The 26,141-nt window shown below is 52.6% G+C and overlaps 2 protein-coding genes across 4 annotated transcripts; both read right to left on the bottom strand.

Moving 5' to 3' along the window:
• Positions 1-454: 454 nt before the first annotated feature.
• Positions 455-9,209, bottom strand: arrb1 (arrestin, beta 1). The gene is made up of 16 exons (XM_029001592.1): positions 9,025-9,209; positions 5,642-5,672; positions 4,897-4,957; positions 4,758-4,802; positions 4,487-4,683; positions 4,328-4,387; positions 4,139-4,206; positions 3,936-4,071; positions 3,748-3,832; positions 3,602-3,674; positions 3,339-3,476; positions 3,150-3,233; positions 3,011-3,034; positions 2,858-2,928; positions 2,723-2,774; positions 455-2,571 (listed from the first exon to the last, which is right to left on the bottom strand). The coding sequence occupies exons 1-16, from the start codon at positions 9,042-9,044 to the stop codon at positions 2,460-2,462; spliced, it is 1,257 nt and encodes a 418-aa protein (XP_028857425.1). The 5' UTR covers positions 9,045-9,209; the 3' UTR covers positions 455-2,459.
• A 128-nt stretch (positions 9,210-9,337) lies between these two features.
• Positions 9,338-26,121, bottom strand: atg16l2 (ATG16 autophagy related 16-like 2 (S. cerevisiae)). 3 transcript variants are annotated; one of them, XM_029001517.1, is made up of 18 exons: positions 26,106-26,121; positions 25,692-25,901; positions 25,437-25,491; positions 25,304-25,361; positions 23,889-23,962; positions 18,730-18,981; positions 18,589-18,642; positions 18,240-18,320; positions 18,124-18,165; positions 16,973-17,060; positions 14,033-14,307; positions 13,884-13,947; positions 13,420-13,540; positions 12,547-12,652; positions 11,538-11,690; positions 11,414-11,461; positions 10,061-10,162; positions 9,338-9,895 (listed from the first exon to the last, which is right to left on the bottom strand). In XM_029001517.1, the coding sequence occupies exons 2-18, from the start codon at positions 25,816-25,818 to the stop codon at positions 9,802-9,804; spliced, it is 1,794 nt and encodes a 597-aa protein (XP_028857350.1). In that variant the 5' UTR covers positions 25,819-25,901; positions 26,106-26,121; the 3' UTR covers positions 9,338-9,801. The 3 variants fall into 3 exon arrangements, with proteins under 3 accessions (XP_028857350.1, XP_028857351.1, XP_028857352.1); XM_029001518.1 differs by lacking the exon at positions 26,106-26,121 and having other exon boundaries at positions 13,884-13,955; positions 14,033-14,103; positions 14,202-14,307; positions 25,692-26,063; XM_029001519.1 differs by lacking the exons at positions 9,338-9,895; positions 26,106-26,121 and having other exon boundaries at positions 10,131-10,201; positions 25,692-26,068.
• Between the last annotated feature and the right edge of the window lie 20 nt (positions 26,122-26,141).

Here is a 26,141-nt window from a genome sequence, read left to right as displayed (position 1 = left end):
GGGTAACACACTCGCCTATGAACCAGAAGACCCAGGTTCAAATCCCACTTACTACCATCGTGTCCCTGAGCAGGACACTTAACCCTGAGTGTCTCCAGGGGGGGACTGTCCCTGTCACTACTGATTATAAGTCGCTCTGGATAAGGCCGTCTGATAAATGCCGTAAATGTAAATGTGTGTAAATGTGTACGTGCCGTAGAGCCGTGTAGTTCTGCACGTCACAAGGTGGAGGGATTTCGGCGTATTTAAAGACCGCCGTGGGTTAACGGGTTTAAATTGTCAGCTCATTACGCCGCACCGGTCCTGATGGTGTCCTCCCGAGAGGCGTGAAGGTCCCGCGCGAAGCGGTGCGTGTGGAGCGAGATCGTAGCGCGTAATCGGTCACCAGAGTCGTCGGCCTCAGGCGGTAGCGGCCGCGGCGAAGCTGCATCACAACAGAGCCGGACTCCCAGCGTGACTTCACCTTTTTTATTAAAGATATTCACGTCCACGTCCTTCATCCCCTCCCTCTGCTCTCATAAAAATTCTATTACTCTAACTGTCTCCGAGTCACAATTCTTTCGTCCAGGGGCCCGGAAACCAGGATCTTCTCTGGAACGAGCCGCCAACAGACCCTGAAAACAATATATCACTGATACAGAGCAGGACCGTCAATAAATACACGTCCCGGCCCCACCCCGTCAACAAAGCTCTCCAGCGCGTGGAACCACCTCCGCTTCCCAGCTTTTAATCAACAGAGAGGAAAGAAAAGAAAGAAGAAAGTAGACATTCCAGACAGCTGGGCACGAGTTTCGCCACAAAGTTGTACAACGCGATCACGTGACATGCAGGAGGCCGAGGCCACGCCCCTGGAGGAGCTGAGACATCCCGTGCCATTTTGGAGGTGAAATTCTCGTTGTTCTGTCCTTCGCTCTGTTCATCCTGGTTCACCTTCCCTCCCTTCTTCACGTGCGTTTTACAACCTTCTGTTTCATAAAAATTTCAGATATATTTTCTGGGCAACATTTTACATGAACTAAGACATGAAGTGATCTCACCGCACATTGTCTACCGCTAACGTGTCACATGATGAAAAATAGAAGAATCTGAGCGTCTCGTCGTCCCTGATGTTCTGTGCATTGCTGTCTGGTAGAATTTGGCAGTGGTTGTCATGGTAACAGTCCGTGGTGGTTCTAGACCAGAGAGGAGAGGCCGGGACCAGTTTGAAAGGGGGGGGGGGTTCTAATAAAACACAGAAATACACCTTTAACCTTAAGGTCCAATATTGTGCGAGGCCAGTCCACTCGATGCTCCGCTTTTAATCAGGGACAACACGAGCTTAGGAAAAAATGTCAACGTTGTTCCTCTACTCACAGTTCGTGGACGTAGACTAAAAAAAAACGATCATTTACACAATATTCTAAATATTCGTGAAACGATGGCTGCCATTTTACAGTTGTTTTCTAGTCATTAGAAGTTATGGAGCATGTATGGACCGGTAGGATGAACAACACAAGCAACAGTCTGATGGTTCTTTATATGTCAAGTTGGTCCCTGGGAATAATCAGCATTTGATCATATTCTATATTAACAGTCATGAGATCCTGGTGAAGGACGGTACGTCCCGGTGTCCCCGGGCCGCATGTGTCCACCTTATAGGCTGCTAAGGTGGGAGGAGCTTCTTGCCTACCTGCTCTGGCAGAAGATATAAAAGGAGACCTCAGACTGTTGCCTGTGTGACTGTTAGTTGTCCCCTGGTCCCTCCCCCCCCTTTGGTTGTCCTCCGTATTGTCTGTGTGTTTATTTGTGGTGAATGTCTGGTTGGTTGCTTGTCTATAGCTTCACATTTTGTTAGCCTTCGTGTCTCTCCGTCCCTTCCCCGAACCCGTCCACATCACACTCCTCTGCACCCCTAGACAAAGGTCCCCACACCGATGAACACAACATCCAACCCCGGTCCTCACGTTAAGGAGGCTGGAGAAGCAGGACGGGTGGACAGAAGGACATATCGTGACACCTGCTCTATGCAGGATATCCGGCAAGCGGGACAGTTTAAAGGAAGAACCGTCAAAACACCAGGCCTGATCGTGAATTTCAAACGCTAGAACCACCGCGTGACGGTTCCGGTTTTGTTAGGAAAACTGAACGGTGACGATCGGTGAGACAGAAAGCTGCTCGGTCGTCTTGAAGAAGAAGACGTGTGAGAAAGTGACATTGAAGGCATGCGTCCACTGCAGCGTGCTGCCCGGATGAAATGCTCAGACTGACCCAACGTGACACCGGAAAGGCCGGCCAGGCCCGGTTCTACCCACGGACATTTCTCGCCCACCTCGGCGTCAGCTGGGTCGCAAGTTCCTGTCCTTGCGGTAAAGAGAAGACAATAGTGAAAAGGGACACTCCCGCACCACTCCCGCACTCCGGCTGCAGGTGAGGGAGTCGGCCGCTTCCGGAACCGCGGCGGGGACACGCCCTCCGCCCGCTTATCTGTCGTTCAGCTTCGGCGAGTCTGTCCCCTCGTCGTCCTCGTCTTTGTCGTCCTTCGCCCCAATCAGCCTCTGCCGCGCAAAGTCTTCGAAGATGATGTCATCGTCACTGCGGGAAGGAGAATATTTTTAGTCGGGGACCGTCCCCAGCCCGCTGATATAAGCGTACACCTCCTCCACCTCGCCGGGGATGGAGAGAGAGAGACACTGAATAATTCAGAGCGGGTCCCTTCCGCCCCGGTGAACCGAGAGGCTCTTACTTCGTGTCGAACTCGATCAGGTTGGTGTCTATGGGCGCCTCGTTCTCGGGAGCTGCGAAGACGGACCACAGGGGGACTCTGATCATCTCAGGTCAAATTTTGACATTGGAACCTGCGGGGAGACGGATGACGTACCGTCTCTGTAGATGGACTCCTCCAGTGGCTTGGGGTGCATGAGTGTGAAGGGCAGCTTGACGGCGACGTCACTGAGGGGCACAAAAACATTTTCACTCTCGATGGCCGTTGGTCAGCTGTTCATACAAGAACGTCCTGCGGTGGAGATGTTACCTTGACGCGAGGTCTCCTAGGAGTCTGGGTGGGTAAAGAAAAAGAAGAAGTCAGCAGTCAGCATGGACAAGGTCAGAAGCAACTCTGATCTACGTGAGCTGTGTGTGTGTGGGTGCCTGTGGTCAGGATGTGGACACACCCTCCTCTGGACACCACCAGCTTCACTTTGACTTTGTAGGAGACAATGATGCCCAGGATCTCTTTACTGGCTCCTTCCCTCAACCTTCAAATGACAGAAGAGTTTGTTCAGCACAGACCAAGATCCATCACAGCGGGCTGCTTGAGTGAAGATGATGATGATGATGATGGTGGTGGGGGCTTTACTCACAAAGTGCTGGAGGCCAGGTTTGTGTCCTCATGTTTGAGTTTCCCGTCCAGGGCCAAGCCGCGCTTCTCCCGGTTGTTGGCGAGGAACGGTGTTAGAGTGTAGACCTTGCAGAACGTAGCACTAGGTGCCACCACGTCACTGGGAGAACGAGTCGCGGTTTACAGACGGGCACCCAACACACACCAACATTCAACCGCAGCTGCTGTTTGGTGGTGCAGCGTGAGACGTGGACTAATTTCATGGCGAGTTTGGTGGATACTCACTCAGACTCCTCCGTCGCTACGGGACATTTGTACTGGGCCGTGTTGAAGAGGCAGATATCTGCATACTGTTGCACTGCAACGGAACCGAGACGCGTTGTGGGGACCATACCGTGTGGACCGGGCTACCGAGACCGGCCGGAACTCACCTGAGATCTTGATCTTCTTCACCATCTTGTTTGTGTTGTTGGTCACGTGAACGTTGACACTTATGGGTTCGCCGTGGTAGTAGATCTGGGAAAAGGCGGACCACAACGTGTTCCCCAGCGTTTACTTTGCAGACGAACAGTCACGGGTCCGATGCAAGTTCTAGCAAGTTCTAGGACTCTGGACGCACCTCTTTGTCCAGCGACGCCTCCAAGTGCAGCGGTTTGTCAGACATGAGGAACTGGCGGGTGGTCTCGGCCGTGGGCTGCGGGCCGGGCTTCTCCGGGGCGTACTGGACCTTCCTGATGACCAGGCGCACCGAGTTCCTGCGGCGCACGATCACACCTCAATATTTCAAAAAGGCTCAATGCCGTCAGACTCCTCCGTTCTTACCGTTTGTGGATTTTCTCCTCAACGTTCTCGGCACAGAAAGCTTTGACTTCAAAGTCAACCCCACAGGCCTTGAAGACGAACAGAACGTGGCGTGAGAAAAACGTCCCTGCTGTATTGTCCATTTAAAACAAATCTGGACAGTTTCCATGTTAATAGCTGGAGAAATGAATCCCCTGGTTCCTGAGGTACCTTCCCTGTGTCCTCCGGTCCCGGCTGGAGAGTCACAGAACATGGCAAATTCGGAGGAATCTGTCCAAACAAACGTTCAGAAAAGCAGTTGGGTGATTGGTTCATTAATTATGGAACGATGGTCCCTAATGGGAACGCGAGCTGTGCTGAGAAGATCACCTCGAAGGTGAAGGGGTAGGCGTGCTCGCCCAGCTTCTTGATCAGCCGCTCCTGAAGACGCGTCAGGCTTTTCTTCTCCCCGGGGACCGGCGGGAAGGCCTGGATGTTGGCCACGAAGAGGTCCTTCCGAAACGTCAGTCCAAGGACGTCCAGATCCTCGCGTCCATACCGGAAAGCGCATGTCAGCGTCACAAACACTGGAGACAAAAGGTCACGTTAAACAACAGCGTCACGGTCCTACAAATAATCGTTTGAATCCCTCGATCTTCACCTTTTCTCTCCTTTAAATACTCGGGGTCGATTAAAACCACGCCATCTGTTGAAAGTGAAGAGAAGAGTTCATCATGAGCCATCACACTCATGCGTTTACTGGGACTGTTCGCTGGTGTGAGTGTGTGTTGTTTCCATACCGACAGGCTCAACCAGGTCCACGTGGTCCACGAAGTCTCGTTTTCCGAGGTAGACAGTGAGCTGGAGGTAACAGGGTGGAGAAAAGAGGAGTTAGACGTGAAGTCTGGTGGAGCGGCGTGTCTCGGGAGGTCATGATTAGAAGTTTAGAATGGAGTTGAATGCACACACACACACACACACACACACACACACACACACACACACTCGTCGCATAATCAAAAACACTGAACACAAACTTCACACCTCGTATAATCTCATGCAGGACTCAGTTCCCAAACTGTCATTGCGTCCCAGTGCTTCCAGGACGTTTGTGTGTTGTGTTTGTTTTCTACTTTCTTACTCTTTGTTAAATCCGTTGTGTGTGTGTGTGTGTGTGTTTTGTTGGGACGTCGGTATTGTGCGTGTTTATTCATGATGAATCTTGTCTTTGCTGCTTGTGTGTCTTCCCACTGTCTTAAACCCGTTTGTCTTCATGTGTCTCGCTGCCCTGGTCACGTTCGTCCCCACCACAGTACAAGGACGTGACCGTGTGCTCCTGATGAAAAGACCTCTGATGTGATTGATACCCCAGACCCGAAATGGACAAGGATCCGGTATCCTGGGCACCAGGTGTGATGGACGTTCCGTTTTCATTCGTCCGTGTTGAAGTGACGTGTCCCCCTTAAGAAGACCCCAATGGTCCTGCCCTGACAGATCATCAGACACCAGCTTCCCACAGATCTACGAGTTTGAAGTAAAAATTACCTTTCCATTTGGACTTGCCTTCTTGAATACCCTGAAAAGCCAGAGACGGAAAAATGAAAAATTATTAAAATACATAAAACTAATGAGGATTTTATTCTACATACATTCCATAAAATTACGGAATCACTGCATTACATGACATGACCGAGCTTCATGACAATTCGTAGAGCAGGTGTGAGTGGGTATGATGGAGATGGACGTGCATGAAGAAGTGATCTTCTCGTCATGAGAGCTGCACGGCCCTTCTTCTCAGAATCCTGTCCCACCAGCGTCGGTCCTGCTGAAGGCGTGGGCCCGGCCACTGTTCTGGGATCAGCGGCTGAATTTGCAGCGGCGGCCGGCGGCATCGTAACTCACCAGGGCCGGGGCTAATATTCCCTCCCACCGACACCAACAATAAATCCACACCGAGGTCATTTCCCCGCCATAAATGTTTTAACAGGAGCATAAAGAATTTTGTCGGCGTTCCTTGTGGCATTTACGGCCGACTTTCCTTGGCGGGGGACGTTTTCGCTCCGTCACCGGTATTAGCCATAAACCAAATGCCAAACGGCGTCCTCGTAACGTCCAGTGGTTGGACAGCGTCAAGTTAACCAGGGAAATGTCGGCCTGGTCGTAGCCGCGGCCTTCGTCTGGGCGGCGACCCCGGCGAACCGCCATTTTAATTGCCCTCCCACGGCTAATGTAATAAGGGGGGGGGACAGGGAGCGGTTAATGGCGTCGGACGCGATCCGCGAGGCTTTAATGTGGCTGTAAATTCAGCAGGTCGTCTCCCGCGGTCCCTCTGGGTGCCGCCGGCCGTTTCCGGCGCCGCTCCTGCAGAGGAAGCGGGGAGATCATTTACCCCCCCCCCCGCCCCGCTAATGTGGGACCTGGAAGCCTAATAAACATTTTATGGAGCAATATTCCGGGGGTCTCCACGTGGGCGTCGCTGAAACGTGATCTCCAGAACCACGGCACTCCTGGCATCTGGTCGACCGGAGAAGCGGGATGAATTCCAGACCAGGGACCGTTGACATGGTAACAGCAGGCGGCTCCCGCCACCAGGAGCCGAACGTTCCGGGTCTGACCTTTCCTTCGCGTTTCACCTCGCAGAAAACCATCGGCAGATCCATCTCTGCAGGACGCTCTTCACTTCCTCCCTCCGGAATGGCGGTGGAGCGCCGCGCGAGCGCGGCTGATGGAATTAGGCCTCGCGTGGAACATTCCGGCCGTTTATTAACACTCGTTCATGCTCAGATATCAACTATGGACACAAATCCACTCTAACAACACTGACCCGTGTGGTGTTGCTACCCAAGTTCGGGGGCTCCATGTCCAGGCTCATTCTGCACCTCCGTGTCATTCTGGCGTCGGCTTCGCGGCTTTCTACTCTCGAAAAACGCGAAATAAAGGAATAAAATGGCCCCTTCTGACCCACATTTCGCGTAATTTGCACCGAGAGAGAGAGAGAGGGGGGGGGGGGGATTCCCAGCACGCGTTACGTATTCCTGTCCGCGGCGGCGAAGTTGGAAAAGTCTTCGTTAAGTGGAGGTGTTAACGGTGCTAATGGCGGCCGCGGAGCTCCAGGAAGCTCTCACTCGCCTCTAATCGTCTGGGAACATGGCGGTAAGTGATTTCAGAGTACCGTGCGCGTATCAATTTTTAAATAAGCGCGTTGCGGGGGGGTAATGCGGCCGCTGGCCCTGATTCAGCACGACGCCGCGCCGGTGAACAGCCGGACGCCTCCGATCCTCCGCCAGCGGCGGCGAGGCCTCCGCCATTTCACACCTCAAGCCGCTTCTTCTGTCAGGCCCCCGGACAGGATGTCATAACCGCCCCCGCCCCCCGGTGCACTCTGGGAAACAAAGCGGTGCGTTGGAGGCAGAGGAAGGGACGAGGGAGCGAGGGAGGAAGGGAAGGGGCGGATGACTGGACCCCTCTGTCGCCGCGGCCCGGCCAGCCTTCGCTCCCCCCTGCGGAATTTCAATGTGTGGCGTGACGGAGCCGCGGACGCGCCGCATCCTGCAGCTTCCTGTCTCCGTGGATACGATAACATCACGTCTGCTGCCGCCCTGCTTGCCGTATTACATAAAGGGTCGTCATACTGCCACCACAACAGGGACGGTCCCCCTGGAGACGCTCAGGGTTAAGTGTCCTGCTCAGAGACACTGTGGTAGTAGGTGCGGTTTGAACCTGGGGCTTCTGGTTCAGAGGTGCTACCGCTGCACCACCGAGCCGGCCACTAAACAACACCATCACACACGTGACCGGTGTCACCGATCAGATGTCCACACTCTCTGACCCCCAGAACCACAAAAAGTAACTCGATTCTGTTCGAAAATGGACATGATGCACTAATCACGGGTCGCCATTAAAGACTCGAGGGGCGTGGCCCCTTACAGCTGCCGCTACACCCCCTGCGGCAGTGCTGGTCTAGCGGGTAAGGAAGCGTCCTGTCATGGTGCCCACTGCTCACCAAGGGTGACGGTTAAATGCGGAGGACACGTGTCACCGTGACACCGTGTGCTGCGCTGCGGTGTCTCACAGTGACAAACAAACACGTCTTGCTTTTGAAGCAAAGTCTTCAACATCTGAGCAGGACCCTGTTCGGACGCCACCGCCCCGGCCAGCTCAGAAGCAAGCATTGCATGATGGGAGAGGGTCCGACGGCAGTGGACCCAGTGGGTAGAGCAGGGAATCATGGGAATAAACAGCGGCACAACTGGAGCAATGCCGGGGATGAGGGCCGGACAACCGGGTAAACCTACACACACATCACGGAGACACGCAGTCTGACCACACACACCCCCCCCATACACACTGGTTCAGCCCTACTGGGATTCTAAGGGATTCCAGTAATGGAATGGAATATCCACGCAGGAACAGGACGGCCATTTATTGATTCATTTGTTCTCCTGCGGTGAAATTTCATTCGTCAGTTGTCCACAGACGTCTGGAAGAGAAGTATGGAGAACCACCGCGGTTCTGCACCCCCAGAAATGAAGCCTCCCCACGATGGATCAGATAAAGTTCCTGGACCAGGAAAAAGACCGTGCCCGGTACGAACCCGGGGGTTAATAGTACCGACTCTCCCGCCAGCTGCCATTTTTCACCGTAAGAAACTGTCCCTCTGAAGTCACGGCGGTGACGGTGACGCAGTGGCAGGAGCTGCTGATGCGAGACCGGCCTCCGTGTGCAGAACACGTGAGCGGAGCGACCCGACCGTCCAACCTCTGCGCCGCTCTGATGTTCCGGCTCCATGCAGAGGTGTTAAATGTCAGAGGAGCTTCTCCAGAGCAGAAACACACACACACACACACACACACACACACACAGTCCATCTGGGGCAGGGAGTTCACACACAGACGCACAGAGCGGAACGAAATCAGGGAGCCGCTTACCGAGTGCCTTTATCTCCCATGGTGGCGCGTTGCTCAGGACCACGAGGAGGAGATGCTGATGCTCCCGGCAGCTGCCGCACACGATCAGAAGCGCATCCCTGGCGCTGGCCGGAGGAGGACGAGGAGCTGCGTGGAGAGACGATCCTGCGCTCTGCGCGTCTGTCTGAGCTGCGGCTGGAGCCCGTCTCTCTCTCTCTCTCTCTCTCTCTCTCTCTCTCCACCCCTCCCTCCCACCTCCTCCTCCCTCAGAGTCTCCACGAAGATCAGAATTACCCCACCGTGATTTACCATCTCCAGAAGAAACCACACCAGCTGTTCTTCCACTTTTTATTTCACTCGTAGACCACACACAGGCACATGACGTTAATACCAACTCGCCGCTTTTTAATCAAACGTTATCTCCTCATCAGCCATCTGAGGTCTCGAGGTGTAACATCAACTCCAGACCCGCTGGTGTCTCTGTCATGTGGCTCCCACAGTCCTCAAGTCTCCATTCGAGGACCAGGGGACAGTGAGGGGAGCTCACGGGTCCTGGTTTCCCGTCACACGTCCCACGAAGCCCTTCGTTTCTCCGAGACGAGAAGAGACGAAGAGCAGTAAACCAAACACACAGTCTGACGGGATGGTCCTGAAGGGACCAAGATCCCTGTTCAGACCCCTGATTCCCACACACCCAGATTAGGAGGAGGAGGAGGAGGATTGTGATGAAGATGTCCTGTTTTCACATGTTTTGCTCCACGTTGCCATGGCAGCGTGACCTCGAGGGAGACGACTTTCTCAGATGTCACTCCAGAGGACGGCGCATCGGCTTTTGTCCACGCTGACAACATACTCCCCCGACGAAGACCACGCCACCGCACTCACAGTGGAGCTGCGAGGAGAGGAGAGACGGCCGTCATTTACACACACACACACACACACACACACACAGGAAACCCAACACGCTGTCCACGTCCATCAGAAAATCGATGCCGCATCTGCCGAGATCATTACGAACAGCGGCGTTACCGGAGGGACCGGGTCCCCACGTCCTTACCTGTGCACCTCAGGTAACCGCGCCTCCAGGTGGCCGCCGCCCACGTTCCAGACGTAGACCGCCCAGTCGGCGGAGCCTGCCGCTACGTAGCTCCCGTCCGGGCTGCAGGGGAGAGAGGAGAAGCCGGGTCAGCCGGGACCTCTACGGAATAAAAGGACAGATGATTCGGTAGTTCCTCGCCGGAGCAGAAACCAGGACACGTTCGAGGTTTAAACCAAACCAGAAACATCTAGATGGTGTGATGGTGTGGTGACCTGGCATTCATAGGTTTCCCTATGTGTGGCCCTCATTAAAAAAAAGTTTTGAACACCCTTGTTCTATGATGATGAGTCCCTGCTTGGTTATGAAAATCATATGAATTAATTTTAAAAACCCCGCCCCCATCATAAACACACCAGATGATTGAATGTCCTTCAGAAGAAAGGTGCCCGGCGTCCTATGTGGAGGTTCTTAACCCAGGCAGTGATGACAGGAACCAGAAACTGCCCACTATCACCAGTCGCTCCAGGTCTTCTCGTTGCACTTGGAGATCAGGGCCACCACAAAAGTGTTGGCACTCAGTGGAGGCTACGAGGTTCTAGATCCTTCAACATGGTGTTAAATGTTGAACTTTACTCCAGAAGCAGCATATTAACCCTTGTAGAAGTCACAGCGGTTTAAGGCTGTGTTGCTGGCATCACCAGCTGGGATGAACCCTGTACTGGCCAGCGGTGGCCCGGCGGGTAAGGAAGTGGACCCATAAGGTTGCTGGTTCAAATCCCAAACCGCCAAGGTGCCACTAAGGTCACCTTGATGAAGGTCCCTGCTCCCCGGGCGCCTGTCATGGTGCCCACTGCTCACCAAGGGTGATGGTTAAATACAGAGGACACGTTTCACTGTGTCACCGTGTGCTGTGCTGCAGTGTCTCACAATGACAATCGCGTCACTTTCACAACTTCAGTCAGTGCAACTGAACGTCATTGCTGACAAGTGACAGGAACAAGGACCTTCGGAGGAGAAGAGTCTGGTGCTCTCTGCAATGGAAATGTGAAATGCGTGTTGGGCGGGTGGAGCCCCCATTAGGCCCCCATCAGACCCGCCTTTCTACTGCAGTCGGGAGCACGCAGCTTTCCGGCCGGATCGTCTCCATGGAAACAGCGGCGTGTACAGCGTGTCAGAGCGCCCAATCCACACGGAGTAAACAGTGTGAAAACGTCCCTCCATCACTCCGCCTCTCATGTCGATTTAACATCTCAGTCCTCCACCCGCCCTCTCCAACACCGAGCTTTTATTTGGAGATGATGGATGGAAACCAAATAACCTCAATAACCTCATCATTGTAGATACATAACGAGCTTGAGGGGCGACTCCTACCTGAAGATGGCCTTGGTGCTGTCGCTGCCACATTTGAAGCCTTCGGCACTGACCAGGGACAAGAAGTGAAATGTCCATGTGTAACGTCTCATGCCAGGACAGCAGTTATATCACACGGCGCTACCTGAAGACGAAGATGGGCGTGTGCACCATGCGCAGGTCCACCACCTGCAGACTGTCGTCTCGGGAGCAGCTGAGGAGCTGCCGGTGGTCGGGGCAGATGTCCAGCGACGTCACGCGCCCCTGCGCCAGCGTCTCCCGCGTACAGCGCGCCAGCCTGCATGTTAGACATGGGGACATTATGGGGACGTTTGTGTTATCACATCTCGAGGAGCATCGCACTGGAGACTCCTGACACCGGGGGGGTTTTTTTGTTAACCGGATCGATGTAACTGTCACTATGGACACGACCACATTGATGAGGGGACGGACAGGGACACTCGTCCCCTCCCTGATCACAGCAGGGGACCACACGCAGGAGAAAATCGAAGCGGATGAATAAATAAGGACGAGCCGGCCTTTGTGTGTCATAACAGCGAGGATCCCGCCGCACGGAGACAATTATGTGGGCTGACTGTTGCTAGGCAACGGGCGAGCGCAGCAGAGCGGTTGGCGGGCGAGCGAGGGATGATGGCGGGGCTGCGGCGTGTGTTAATATCGCCGCACGCGGCGAGCAAAGGCCACGTCGAAACATGCAGACACGCTCGTCTGTTCCTCTCGCGGCTCCTGATCTTCAGCGGTGGTCTGCAGGACATAAAAACCACGAAACGAGAAGTAAAGGATGAAGTAAAGACCACGGAGGAGCCGGGCCGACGCCGTCACTGCGCATTCGTCTCCTGCATCATGGTGGAAACGTTAACGAGACGTCACTCGTCCATCTCCGGGTTTTGGCGGCGAACAGAACCGTTCCGACGCTCGGCTAATTATCCCGATGTCTAGCAGCCAAGTGTGACATGAGGGGACGAAGCAGCCAGCAGTGACCGTCACTGCCCCGAACCTCGCGAGTCCGTCGCACGCTCGGCCGCAACACGTCACCGCCGCGCTCGTGTCATTTACCCGTTCGGCGTTGCTGGAATGGAAATAAACGTTTCGGCCACATACGCCATTACGCTCCAGGTTCTCTGCAGCTTTACCTGCTGTCCCAGAAGCGGATTTTGTGGTCGTAATGTCCACTGACGATGACGTACTCGGAGCAGACAACATCACTACAGTGGGACGTCACCTCCATCGTCTGGGTACCTTTATGAGACACGGCAATAGCATGAATGAAGTTTCTGGAACATTAAAAGTTGAGAAGAACCAGACACCTGTAGACAGTTACTGTGTTCAGAACCAGAAGAATCTGAATTACATGAGGCCTCCTATTGACCTGTAATGGTTTGACCATTTTTTACGACGCCTTTCTCCTTTTGTGACCCCCAGCTGATGTCCAATTCCATAATCCATGATGGTCTGACCCATGACTGGGCATTGAGGTTTCACCAGGCCTGGTGACCAACCCAACCCACCTCCCCATGAGTACCGAATTTATGCTGCTCCACACAAACATGGTAGCAACTCAATCACAATCCCATGATGCCTTGCACTGAACCTGCAGATTCTGATGCTGATGACACATGTTATGGTGTGACCACCCAACTGACCCATGATGGACCAATATCCTCTAAATTTACAGCATTTACCAGCCCCCCGTATCCATAGCGACTTACAATCAGTAGTTACAGGGACAGTCCCCCCCCTGGAGACACTCAGGGTTAAGTGTCTTGCTCAGGGACACGATGGTAGTAAGTGGGGTTTGAACCTGGGTCTTCTGGTTCATACGCAAGTACCACCCTCTACAGCCAATCCATGGTGGTCCAATGCTCTTCCTGTTGGTCACCCTCTAAACCTGAAACCTGGTTGAAACCTCGACAGTCCAGATGTTCTAACCACCCCCACCATCTTGATGGTCGAACAAACCCCCCTCCAGACATGATGGTCCGACCCAGGATGTGACAGAAACTCACAGGCAGCTCGATGAAGATCCCACAGCTTCACTGTTCTGTCTGCACTTCCCGTCACCACCTGCCACAGGCTACACTTGAACCTGGCGGCTGTGACTTTGCGGGTGTGGCCGGTCAGTGTGAGCTGCAGATGACAAGAAAAGATCAGCATGGTGTCTCATGGCTCTTAATCACGGTCACATCAGTGTAAAAAGTTGAAGTGGTCTGCATGTAGTCATGATACAGTCACATCCTTCAGATGGTCCTAATCTCCATATCTGAACAAGCTGCAGCTCATCTGACCTTTAGAGTAAAAACCTGACTATTCAACACCAGTGGAGATCTGAACCCCGAGCCAGATGTTCCCCTCCATCCGCTACAGGGGTCTGCTTTCAATCCACCAGGGGCCCTGAGGCGGTGAGGGTGAGATGCCGACCGCAGCCGGGGACGGTGAAATAGGGCGTGAAATCGAGGGACCGCCTGGTTACCTTGGGAACGGGGTCTTCCAGTCTCCACAGCAGGGCTGACTTATCGTATGACGCGGCGAGGATCCTGGTTCCCTAGAGTGGGAGAACTTCATGGTCACGTGGTCTACAGAAGAGCGCGGATCTAAGGAGGCTTCAGTAAACCCCCTCACCGACGGGTCGAATTCAATGCTGGTGATGCCCTCGTTGCTGCCCCCCAGCGTCCCTCTGTAGTCCAGCTGGCCTGAGGAAGTGTGTGTGTGTTTATACGCCATCTGCTGGTTACCAGCTGCACTGCAGGGCAGTGGTGAGGATGAGGAGGCTGATGCTGGACCGCCGTACCTGCTCTAACGTCCCAGAGTTTGATGAAGCGGTCGGTGCTGCCGGTAGCCAGCAGGTTGGAGCTGCTGCTGAAGCGCACGGCGTTGATGCCAAGATCGTGGGCGTCCTGCGGGACAGAAAGTCCTCAGTCAGTCCCCAAGGTCTCATTCAGAATGAGGAGAAGAAAGTGAAAGTGAAGGTCATTGTGATACACAGCAGCACAGCATACGGTGCACACAGTGAAATGTGTCCTCTGTATTTAACCCATCACCCTGAGTGAGCAGTGGGCGGCCATGACAGGCGCCCGGGGAGCAGTGTGTGGGGACGGTGCTTTGCTCAGTGGCACCTCGGCGAATCGGGATTCGAACCGGCAACCTTCTGATTACGGGGCCGCTTCCTTAACCGCTAGGAGCACCACTGCCCCATATTTCTCCAACACGCAGACATCAGCATCATTGTACATTTGACACCAGCAGCAGAACAGAAAGTCTCCACTGTGGTTTCGGTACCTGCAGGAGGTCACGTCCACGTCAACAGAGGACCGAGAGAATCGGAACCCGCGCTGCTTCTCATTACGTATCTGCTCTTCGTTAAATAATTAAATCTGTAAAACGTGAATATTTAAAACATGACCAGACTGGCCGTTTAAGGGGGATTGGAGGGTTCTGGGTTTTATTTGCTCGTTATTTAGATGGAAACGGGGAAGTAAAACACATCCTGAGAACCGCATCAGTGCAGCGGCGCATGCAAATGCCGCATGCACATTCCCCCGAGCAGGAAGCGGCGGGCTGCAGCGCGGCCGGTGACGCCGGTGGCCCTGGACGGCCCTCCGCGGCGGCGACACAGAGATCCCTCTGTCTGGCGGCCACAGAAACGCCCTTTGTCCCTCGGGGGGCCACGGCGGCCCCGACCGGCCGCTTCCGTCCACCGCGCTCACGCCACCGTAGAGGCGCCTTTTCAACTCCGACCGCGGCGGCCCTCTTTAATATTCCAATGGATCCTCCCATGATGCACTGGGGTAGACCGGTTATGTCCCGTTCGACCTGTCGATTGTACAGAGAAACCTGTACGGTGTTTACGTTGTAGTTATTATAGGGAGTGCAGAATTATTAGGCAAATGAGTATTTTGTCCACATCATCCTCTTCATGCATGTTGTTTTACTCCAAGCTGTATAGGCTCGAAAGCCTACTACCAATTAAGCATATTAGGTGATGTGCATCTCTGTAATGAGAAGGGGTGTGGTCTAATGACATCAGCACCCTATATCAGGTGTGCATAATTATTAGGCAACTTCCTTTCCTTTGGCAAAATGGGTCAAAAGAAGGACTTGACAGGCTCAGTCCAAAAGTCCAAAATAGTGAGATATCTTGCAGAGGGATGCAGCACTCTTAAAATTACAAAGCTTCTGAAGCGTGATCATCGAACAATCAAGCGTTTCATTCCAAATAGTCAACAAGGTCGCAAGAAGCGTGTGGAAAAACCAAGGCGCAAAATAACTGCCCATGAACTGAGAAAAGTCAAGCGTGCAGCTGCCAAGATGCCACTTGCCACCAGTTTGGCCATATTTCAGAGCTGCAACATCACTGGAGTGCCCGAAAGCACAAGGTGTGCAATACTCAGAGACATGGCCAAGGTAAGAAAGGCTGAAAGACGACCACCACTGAACAAGACACACAAGCTGAAACGTCAAGACTGGGCCAAGAAATATCTCAAGACTGATTTTTCTAAGGTTTTATGGACTGATGAAATGAGAGTGAGTCTTGATGGGCCAGATGGATGGGCCCGTGGCTGGATTGGTAAAGGGCAGAGAGCTCCAGTCTGGCTCAGACGCCAGCAAGGTGGAGGTGGAGTACTGGTTTGGGCTGGTATCATCAAAGATGAGCTTGTGGGGCCTTTTCGGGTTGAGGATGGAGTCAAGCTCAACTCCCAGTCCTACTGCCAGTTTCTGGAAGACACCTTCTTCAAGAGGTGGTACAGGAAGAAGTCTGCATCCTTCAAGAAAAACATGATTTTCATGCAGGACAATGCTCCATCACACACGTCCAAGTACTCCACAGCGTGGCTGGCAAGAAAGGGTATAAAAGAAGAAAAACTAATGACATGGCCTACTTGTTCACCTGATCTGAACCCCATTGAGAACCTGTGGTCCATCATCAAATGTGAGATTTACAAGGAGGGAAAACAGTACACCTCTCTGAACAGTGTCTGGGAGGCTGTGGTTGCTGCTGCACGCAATGTTGATGGTGAACAGATCAAAACACTGACAGAATCCATGGATGGCAGGCTTTTGAGTGTCCTTGCAAAGAAAGGTGGCTATATTGGTCGCTGATTTGTTTTTGTTTTGGAATGTCAGAAATGTATATTTGTGAATGTGGAGATGTTATATTGGTTTCACTGGTAAAAATAATTAATTGAAATGGGTATATATTTGTTTTTCGTTAAGCTGCCTAATAATTATGCACAGTAATAGTCACCTGCACACACAGATATCCCCCTAAAATAGCTAAAAATAAAAACAAACTAAAAACTACTTCCAAAAACATTCAGCTTTGAAATTAATGAGTTTTTTGGGTTCATTGAGAACAATGTTGTTGTTCAATAATACAATTATTCCTCAAAAATACAACTTGCCTAATAATTCTGTACTCCCTGTATAGTTTAGCGGGGTGCGTATATACGTATTTTTATTTCAGTACGCGGTGTGCCGTGTACACCGATCTTGATCGTGGGGAGGAGGTTCTGACATCTTCACATCACTCGTGTACCAGTACGGGGGTTCAGGTTCTCTCACCAGCTTGTGCTTCACGACGGCAGGAACCCGAGCCGCCACGCACACGCCCACCGGCGTGAACAGATCCTCATCCTGACCGCACTTCCGCCTGCACACCAACCCAGAAACAAGCAGCTCAACACCACAGTCTGTGTGTGTGTGTGTGTGTGTGTGTGTGTGTGGAAAACTCCCTCAAACAGGGATTTCAAGAAATTAGGTGTTTGAGTCTCTGACTGTGTCCTAATACACACAAAGCAGCATAATAACACGACGTAAACCACACACACACACACACCCACGTAAACCTCACACACACACACACACACACACACACACAAATACACCCCACGTAAACCTCACATACCCCCCCCACGTAAACCTCACACACACACGCCCACGTAAACCTCACACACACCCACGAAAACCTCACACACACACACACACACACACACAAACACACCCCCACGTAAACCTCACACACACACGCCCACATAAACCTCACACACACACACACACCCACGTAAACCTCACACACACCCACGAAAACCTCACACACACACACACACACACACACAAACACACCCCCACGTAAACCTCACACACACACGCCCACATAAACCTCACACACACACACACACCCACGTAAACCTCACACACACACACATCCACGTAAACCTCACACACACACACACACACACACCCACGTAAACCTCACACACACTCACACCCATGTAAACCTCACACACATTTACATTTACAGCATTTATCAGACGCCCTTATCCAGAGCGACTTACAATCAGTAGTTACGGGGACAGTCTTCCTGGGACTTAGGGTTAAGTGTCTTGCTCGGGGACACAATGGTAGTAAGTGGGATTTGAACCTGGGTCTTCTGGTTCATAGGTGAGTGTGTTACGCACTAGGCTACTACGACCCCACACACACACACACCCACGTAAACCTCACACACACACACACACCCACGTAAACCTCACACACACACACACACACACACACACATGTAAACCTCACACACACACACACCCACGTAAACCTCACACGCACACGTAAACCTCACACACACACACACACATAAACCACACACACCAGCCCCCATGTAAACCTCACACACACACATGCACGCCCCCATAAACCTCACACCCATGAACACATACCTGCTGCAACCATCTGCTGACGTCTTATCTGGGAAACACAGACTAGAAGACAGACGTGTTTTTATTTAATATATTGAATGGTGGGGAATTCGTAGTGAAGAAGGAACATCTTCTACCTGAGGAAACGGGCGAGGCCCTTCTCCGCCAAGTTCGTTTTCTGGAGCGAAGCTTTCTCGGGTGAAATGCCACCAGGACCCCTGGAAAAGGGACAACAAGGCTTTCAGGCACAGCTGCTCCTCTGAGGACGTCCCGCTGCCCTCCGCAGCGCAGATCGTTATTTTCAGAAATGTCCCCAGAGAAGAGCTTCTGCTGGACAATAATTATCGCCACAGGAAGAATGTCCGAGATGCCAGCACATGAAGATCAAGCCTGAAATGATTAACCCCCCACATGCCCATCTCCTCGAGTCCCACGCAACTTCTGCAGGTGATCACCTCAGCTGGGAGAACGTCAGGAAATACTCACACGCTGGTGTTGGTGGTGAGTTTGGTGGTGACGTTCGAAGTGGCTTCCATGGACCTATCAAAGAAGGACAGAGCTCAGACTGGCATCAGACCAGATTTGTATTATTTTATATCCCGTATTCCTCAGGTGGCCGTAATTTACCGGCTCCTCCGCTCGTTCAGGTGGTTCATCCTCTCTGCTGCCTTCTGTTTCGGTTTCATCAGGTTCTCCTCCAGGCTGAGGCTGCGCTCGCTGGCCAGACGGAACCTCAGTTCCACGTCCCGGTGTCGCCGTAGCAACTCGTCGTAATCGCACTTCCGCAACAAGTTCGCCGTCCGCACCTCCTCCACCCGACAACGCAGCTGGGAACGCGCCGAATCGACCTCCACCCAACAAGCATGCAGCTCACACAACCTGAACACACAACAACACAACTTACTACAACCACACAACCAACACCTCCTCCACCCGACAACGCAGCTGGGAACGTGCCGAATCGACCTCCACCCAACAAGCATGCAGCTCACACAACCTAAACACACAACAACACAACTTACTACAACCACACAACCAACACCTCCACCACCCGACACAACTGGGAACGCGCCGAATCAACCTCCACCCAACACGCATGCAGCTCACACAACCTGAACACACAACACAACTTACTACAACCACACAACCAACACCTCCTCCACCCGACAACGCAGCTGGGAACGTGCCGAATAGACCTCCACCCAACACGCATGCAGCTCACACAACCTGAACACACAACAACACAACTTACTACAACCACACAACCAACACCTCCACCACCCGACACAACTGGGAACGCGCCGAATCAACCTCCACCCAACAAGCACGCAGCTCACACAACCTGAACACACAACACAACTTACTGCAACCACACAACCAACACCTCCACCACCCGACACAACTGGGAACGCGCCGAATCGACCTCCACCGAACAAGCATGCAGCTCACACAACCTGAACACACAACACAACTTACTACAACCACACAACCAACACCTCCTCCACCCGACAACGCAGCTGGGAACGTGCCGAATAGACCTCCACCCAACACGCATGCAGCTCACACAACCTAAACACACAACAACACAACTTACTACAACCACACAACCAACACCTCCTCCACCCGACAACGCAGCTGGGAACGCGCCGAATCGACCTCCACCCAACAAGCATGCAGCTCACACAACCTGAACACACAACAATACAACTTACTACAACCACACAACCAACACCTCCACCACCCGACACAACTGGGAACGCGCCGAATCGACCTCCACCCAACAAGCACGCAGCTCACACAACCTGAACACACAACACAACTTACTGCAACCACACAACCAACACCTCCACCACCCGACACAACTGGGAACACTCCGAATAGACCTCCACCCAACAAGCGCGCAGCTCACACAACAACACAACTTACTACAACCACACAACCAACACCCGACACAACTGGGAACGTGCCGAATCGACCTCCACCCAACACGCATGCAGCTCACACAACCTGAACACACAACAACACAACTTACTACAACCACACAACCAACACCTCCACCACCCGACACAACTGGGAACGCGCCGAATCAACCTCCACCGAACAAGCATGCAGCTCACACAACCTGAACACACAACAATACAACTTACTACAACCACACAACCAACATCTCCTCCACCCGACAACGCAGCTGGGAACGTGCCGAATCGACCTCCACCCAACAAGCACGCAGCTCACACAATCTGAACACACAACAATACAACTTACTACAACCACACAACCAACACCTCCACCACCCGACACAACTGGGAACGCGCCGAATCAACCTCCACCCAACAAGCACGCAGCTCACACAATCTGAACACACAACAATACAACTTACTACAACCACACAACCAACACCTCCACCACCCGACACAACTGGGAACGCGCCGAATCAACCTCCACCCAACAAGCACGCAGCTCACACAACCTGAACACACAACACAACTTACTGCAACCACACAACCAACACCTCCTCCACCCGACAACGCAGCTGGGAACATGCCGAATCGACCTCCACCCAACAAGCACGCAGCTCACACAATCTGAACACACAACAATACAACTTACTACAACCACACAACCAACACCTCCTCCACCCGACAACGCAGCTGGGAACATGCCGAATCGACCTCCACCCAACAAGCATGCAGCTCACACAATCTGAACACACAACAATACAACTTACTACAACCACACAACCAACACCTCCACCACCCGACACAACTGGCAACGCGCCGAATCGACCTCCACCCAACAAGCACGCAGCTCACACAACCTGAACACACAACACAACTTACTGCAACCACACAACCAACACCTCCACCACCCGACACAACTGGGAACACTCCGAATAGACCTCCACCCAACAAGCGCGCAGCTCACACAACAACACAACTTACTACAACCACACAACCAAAACCTCCACCACCCGACACAACTGGGAACGTGCCGAATCGACCTCCACCCAACAAGCACGCAGCTCACACAACCTGAACACACAACAATACAACTTACTACAACCACACAACCAACACCTCCACCACCCGACACAACTGGGAACGCGCCGAATCGACCTCCACCCAACAAGCATGCAGCTCACACAACCTGAACACACAACACAACTTACTACAACCACACAACCAACACCTCCTCCACCCGACAACGCAGCTGGGAACGTGCCGAATCGACCTCCACCCAACAAGCACGCAGCTCACACAATCTGAACACACAACAATACAACTTACTACAACCACACACCAACACCTCCACCACCCGACACAACTGGGAACGCGCCGAATCGACCTCCACCCAACAAGCATGCAGCTCACACAACCTGAACACACAACACAACTTACTACAACCACACAACCAACACCTCCTCCACCCGACAACGCAGCTGGGAACGTGCCGAATCGACCTCCACCCAACAAGCACGCAGCTCACACAATCTGAACACACAACAATACAACTTACTACAACCACACAACCAACACCTCCACCACCCGACACAACTGGGAACACTCCGAATAGACCTCCACCCAACAAGCACGCAGCTCACACAACAACACAACTTACTACAACCACACAACCAAAACCTCCACCACCCGACACAACTGGGAACGTGCCGAATCGACCTCCACCCAACAAGCACGCAGCTCACACAACCTGAACACACAACACAACTTACTGCAACCACACAACCAACACCTCCACCACCCGACACAACTGGGAACACTCCGAATAGACCTCCACCCAACAAGCGCGCAGCTCACACAACAACACAACTTACTACAACCACACAACCAACACCTCCTCCACCCAACAACGCAGCTGGGAACGTGCCAAATCGACCTCCACCCAACAAGCATGCAGCTCACACAATCTGAACACACAACAATACAACTTACTACAACCACACAACCAACACCTCCACCACCCGACACAACTGGCAACGCGCCAAATCGACCTCCACCCAACAAGCACGCAGCTCACACAACCTGAACACACAACAACACAACTTACTACAACCACACAACCAACACCTCCACCACCCGACACAACTGGCAACGCGCCAAATCGACCTCCACCCAACAAGCACGCAGCTCACACAACCTGAACACACAACACAACTTACTGCAACCAACACTTCCACCACGTGACAACTGGGAACGTGCCGAATCAACCTCCACCCAACAAGCATATAATTCACACAACACAACCTTCTACAACCACACAACCAACACCTCCACCACCCGACACAACTGGGAACTCTCCAAATAGACCTCCACCCAACAAGCATACAGTTCACACAACAACACAACTTACTATAAAAAAACGACCAGCACAAAGAAACCTTGAGCGCTGTGTCTACAATCAGCTATCACTTCATCTGTCACAGAACAACCTCCTGGATCCTAACCAGTCTGGCTTCAGAACAGCTCATTCTACTGAGATGGCCCTTCTGTCTGTTTCTGAGAAGCTACATGAGGCCAGATTGGTTCTTATCCTCCTTGACCTCTCTGCATTTGACACAGTTAACCACAAGACTCTCTTTTCAATCCTGAAGAGGCTTGGAATTCAGGGCTCAGCATGGCAGTGGTTTGCTTCCTACCTTGATGAGCGATCTTACTAAGTGACTTGGAACGGATCCATCTCTGCCTCACGTAGACTCTCCACTGGTGTCCCTCAAGGCTCAGTACTAGGTCCTCTCCATTTCTCCCTCTACACAAGATCACTTGGTGAGGTAATTTCCTCACATGGATTATCCTACCACTGCTATGCCGACGACACACAACTCATCTTCTCTTTTCCTCCCTCTGATCTTCATGCTGCTTCCAAAATCTCTGCATGTCTAACTGACGTCTCATCTTGGATGGCAGCCCATCACCTCCAACTCAATCCCACCAAAACTGAACTAATATTCATTCCAGCAGATTCTTCACCACATCAGGATCTTGCTATTTACCTGGACAACTCGCAGCTCTCTCCTTCTACAACAGCCTGCAACCTTGGAGTAATAATAGACAACCAACTCTCCTTCTCAACTCACATCAGTAATCTTTCCCGCTCATGTAGATTCCTTCTCTACAATATCAGACGAATCCGCCCTTATCTGTCAACCCAGGCCACCCAGATACTGGTCCTCAGTAACAAGCATGCAGCTCACACAACAACACAACCAACACCTCCACCATCCAACACTGCAGCTGGGGGGCAGTGGTGGCCTAGCGGTTAAGGAAGTGGCCCCATAATCAAAAGGTTGCCCGATCCGCCAAGGTGCCACCAAGGTGCCACTGAGGTGCCACTGAGAAAAGCACCATCCCCACACACTGCTCCCCGGGCGCCTGTCATGGCCGCCCACTGCTCACTCAGGGTGATGGGTTAAATGCAGAGGACACATTTCACTGTGTGCACCGTGTGCTGTGTATCACATGTGACAATCACTTCACTTTTAAGCTTGGAATACTCCGAATCCACCTTCACCCAAAAGGCATCACACAACCATCATCTCTACCCAGCCTGAATACACACAGCACAACTTGCTACACACAACCAGCACAAACACACACAGAAAAAGAATTGAGAATGATTGACTTATGCAGTGTATTTGTGTGTGTGAGTGTTGTCATGTGAAGTCTGCTCGCAGGTAACATTGTGTTACAGCAAACGCCAAAAACGCAACAACATTCACACATGTGACAGTAACTCCGGACGTCCCTGTTTACTGCATGGGAGGACAGGACCTGGCATGTTGATCTTCCAGTTGTGCTTCTCTGATCTTTATCTTCTGCTGGAGTTCAACTGCATGGTATGCCAACTGCACACAAAAATAACACAAAAGTCAGAACTGGTCATAATCTGAGACATTTTACATTTCCTCAGCACAAGCCAGTCACTGTATTACCATGGCCTGTAGAGAACCTGCCTGAACATGCGCCCTGCCATGCTGAAAAATGGGGCAGTGGTGGTCTACTGTCACAATCAGAAGGCTGCGGGTTCAAATCCCGAACCGGCGAGGTGCCACCGAGGTCTCCTTCATGAAGGTACCGTCCCCACACACTGTCATGGCCGCCCACTGCCCACAATCAGGTTATAGAAGCAGAGCACATGGTGTGTGCTGCGTTTCCCAATGACAGTCACTTCCCTTTCACTTCAAATGGTCCAAGAATGGACTGGGGAACATATCAAGGTGTTGATTCTCCAGACCTTCTCTAGGATCACGTTGGAAAAATGCCGATGCCACCTCACTGCTGCCGATGGTTCATATCATTATGGGTCGCTGCTGATATTTGGCTTCAAAAGAGAGGCTGACTGTGCTTTTGTAGGCCTATTCAGTAGAGCGAGCACAGCGGCCACGCCCTTCAACACCCACCAAGGAGATGACATGAAGGGTAGAGAGGAGGACACAACCGGACTGATTTCATGCGACAGCTACCGAGCCGGGAGACATCTCAGACTGGCGCGGGCGTCTCGAATAACGCAGCCTCGCGGCCAGAACTGCCGCCGTCCTCACACCCTGTCCAGATGACGGCGGAAAGTGGGCGGAGCTGTCAACCCGGGCACCGCAGGCCACCGTCCAGGAGGGGAACTGATGACCAGAGGAAACTTCCTCCAGCTGCTTCAGTCTCACAAACACACACACACACACACACACACACACACCAGCTTCATAGCCATGATGAGAGCTGTGCGTCATTTTTCCAGATGTTTTCTGTTGATTGCATTTGTTTCAGTTTTGCTCCACAGTTCAGGAACTGTACAACTGTGCTGTACAGGTCCGGGCACCAAGAACCGTGCGCGGAAACGGACCGTGAGGTCCTGACCGGCGCCCGGGGAGCGGTGTGTGGCGACGGCACCTTCGTCAAGTTGAATATTTCCGGTTAGGTGAAACGTCCTTACTACGAATAAACCGGGTTTGGGAACAGGGCGGCGATGTCACCAAAACTACACGGGACCAAGAGGTTTTGCATAAAGCCGTAAAAGATATTTGGCTTTGAAATGTTGAGGAGTTCAGGAGAAACGTCTCCCCAGATGGAAATACTTTAGTCAGATGGGTGGGGAGTTTCAGTTAGACATCTCGATTACTGTAATTGTTGGTGCATTAGCATGAGAACATGACATTACACCACATTGGTACAAGCCGTGGCGGATGCTCTACCTCCCCCGTGGTCGTCTTCAGGTCCTGGACGTTTTCTGAGCAGGAGGTCAGCGTGGGCCTGCGGGGTCACGTCGGTTAGTGGTGCTGGAGGGAGGCGTACTGGCCGCATCATCTGGCCAGGACGGAGCCTTACCTGACTGACTGGAGGATGGTGGCTCTCTGGTTGGTGCGTTCCTGCAGCCTGAAGTCTGGAATCAGAGAACACAGTTTAATGAAGCAGAGACTACAGGAGCATCCAGGAGTTCATGGTGACCGGGTGGGGTCTCTCTGAGCTGGACCCCTGGACTGTGTTCTGATTGGTCGGTTTCTGAACGGAGTCCCCGACCAATCAACACGAGCCAAACTCAGACTCCAGCGCTCAGAGCGACCCCGCTCCTCTGGACCGTACAGGCGCGGATGACGTCCTGGAAGCGGATCTTCTGGAACCGGTCCCGGAGCTTCAGCTGCCGGATGATGTGCCGTCGCCACGCCTCGCCGTCCTTACTCGCGGACTCCGGACAGGCCGGCGCGGACATGGCGGACTCCCGCCGCTGGTTCCGTGAAAATGTCCCCGTCTGAGAAGTTGTGTCGCCGTCCCGACGCGGCGCGCCGCTGTCAACTGCGAGGTTGCCAGATCCCGCGAGAGGATAAAATGAAAATCACGTCCGACCTGCGGAACTAAATCTCCTTGAAAACGCAACACGCGGTAGAAATTGATAGAACACCAACTACGTACAAAGAGAAACTGGCGGCTCGTGTTTTTGCCACAAGGATCCTAATCAACTTTATAAAGGGGGAAAAATGAGTTTTAAAAATCACAGACCTGGCAAGACAAAACAGGAACTTGGGCGGCCAATCA

Source organism: Denticeps clupeoides, chromosome 13 (assembly GCF_900700375.1).
Source record: "Denticeps clupeoides chromosome 13, fDenClu1.1, whole genome shotgun sequence".
In the NCBI taxonomy this organism is placed as follows: domain Eukaryota; kingdom Metazoa; phylum Chordata; class Actinopteri; order Clupeiformes; family Denticipitidae; genus Denticeps; species Denticeps clupeoides.
The sequence above is the reverse complement of the archived record's forward strand: the minus strand, read 5'-3'. Positions and strand labels throughout refer to the sequence as shown.

Bases quoted from the DNA above. Each gene is read 5' to 3' on its own strand.
- arrb1 (XM_029001592.1), bottom strand. From the start codon at position 9,044: ATGGGAGATAAAGGCACTCG. The intron at 4,958-5,641 runs GTAATTTTTACT...TGTTACCTCCAG, and splicing joins AGGCAAGTCCAAATGGAAAG to CTCACTGTCTACCTCGGAAA. The intron at 3,675-3,747 runs GTGAGTTCCGGC...GTTCCGTTGCAG, and splicing joins GAAGAAGATCAAGATCTCAG to TGCAACAGTATGCAGATATC.
- atg16l2 (XM_029001517.1), bottom strand. From the start codon at position 25,818: ATGTCCGCGCCGGCCTGTCCGGAGTCCGCGAGTAAGGACGGCGAGGCG. The intron at 25,492-25,691 runs GTACGGTCCAGA...CTCTGATTCCAG, and splicing joins CCAGGACGTCATCCGCGCCT to ACTTCAGGCTGCAGGAACGC. The intron at 11,462-11,537 runs GTAGCGCCGTGT...GTCCCTGGTCAG, and splicing joins ACGCCCATCTTCGTCTTCAG to TGCCGAAGGCTTCAAATGTG.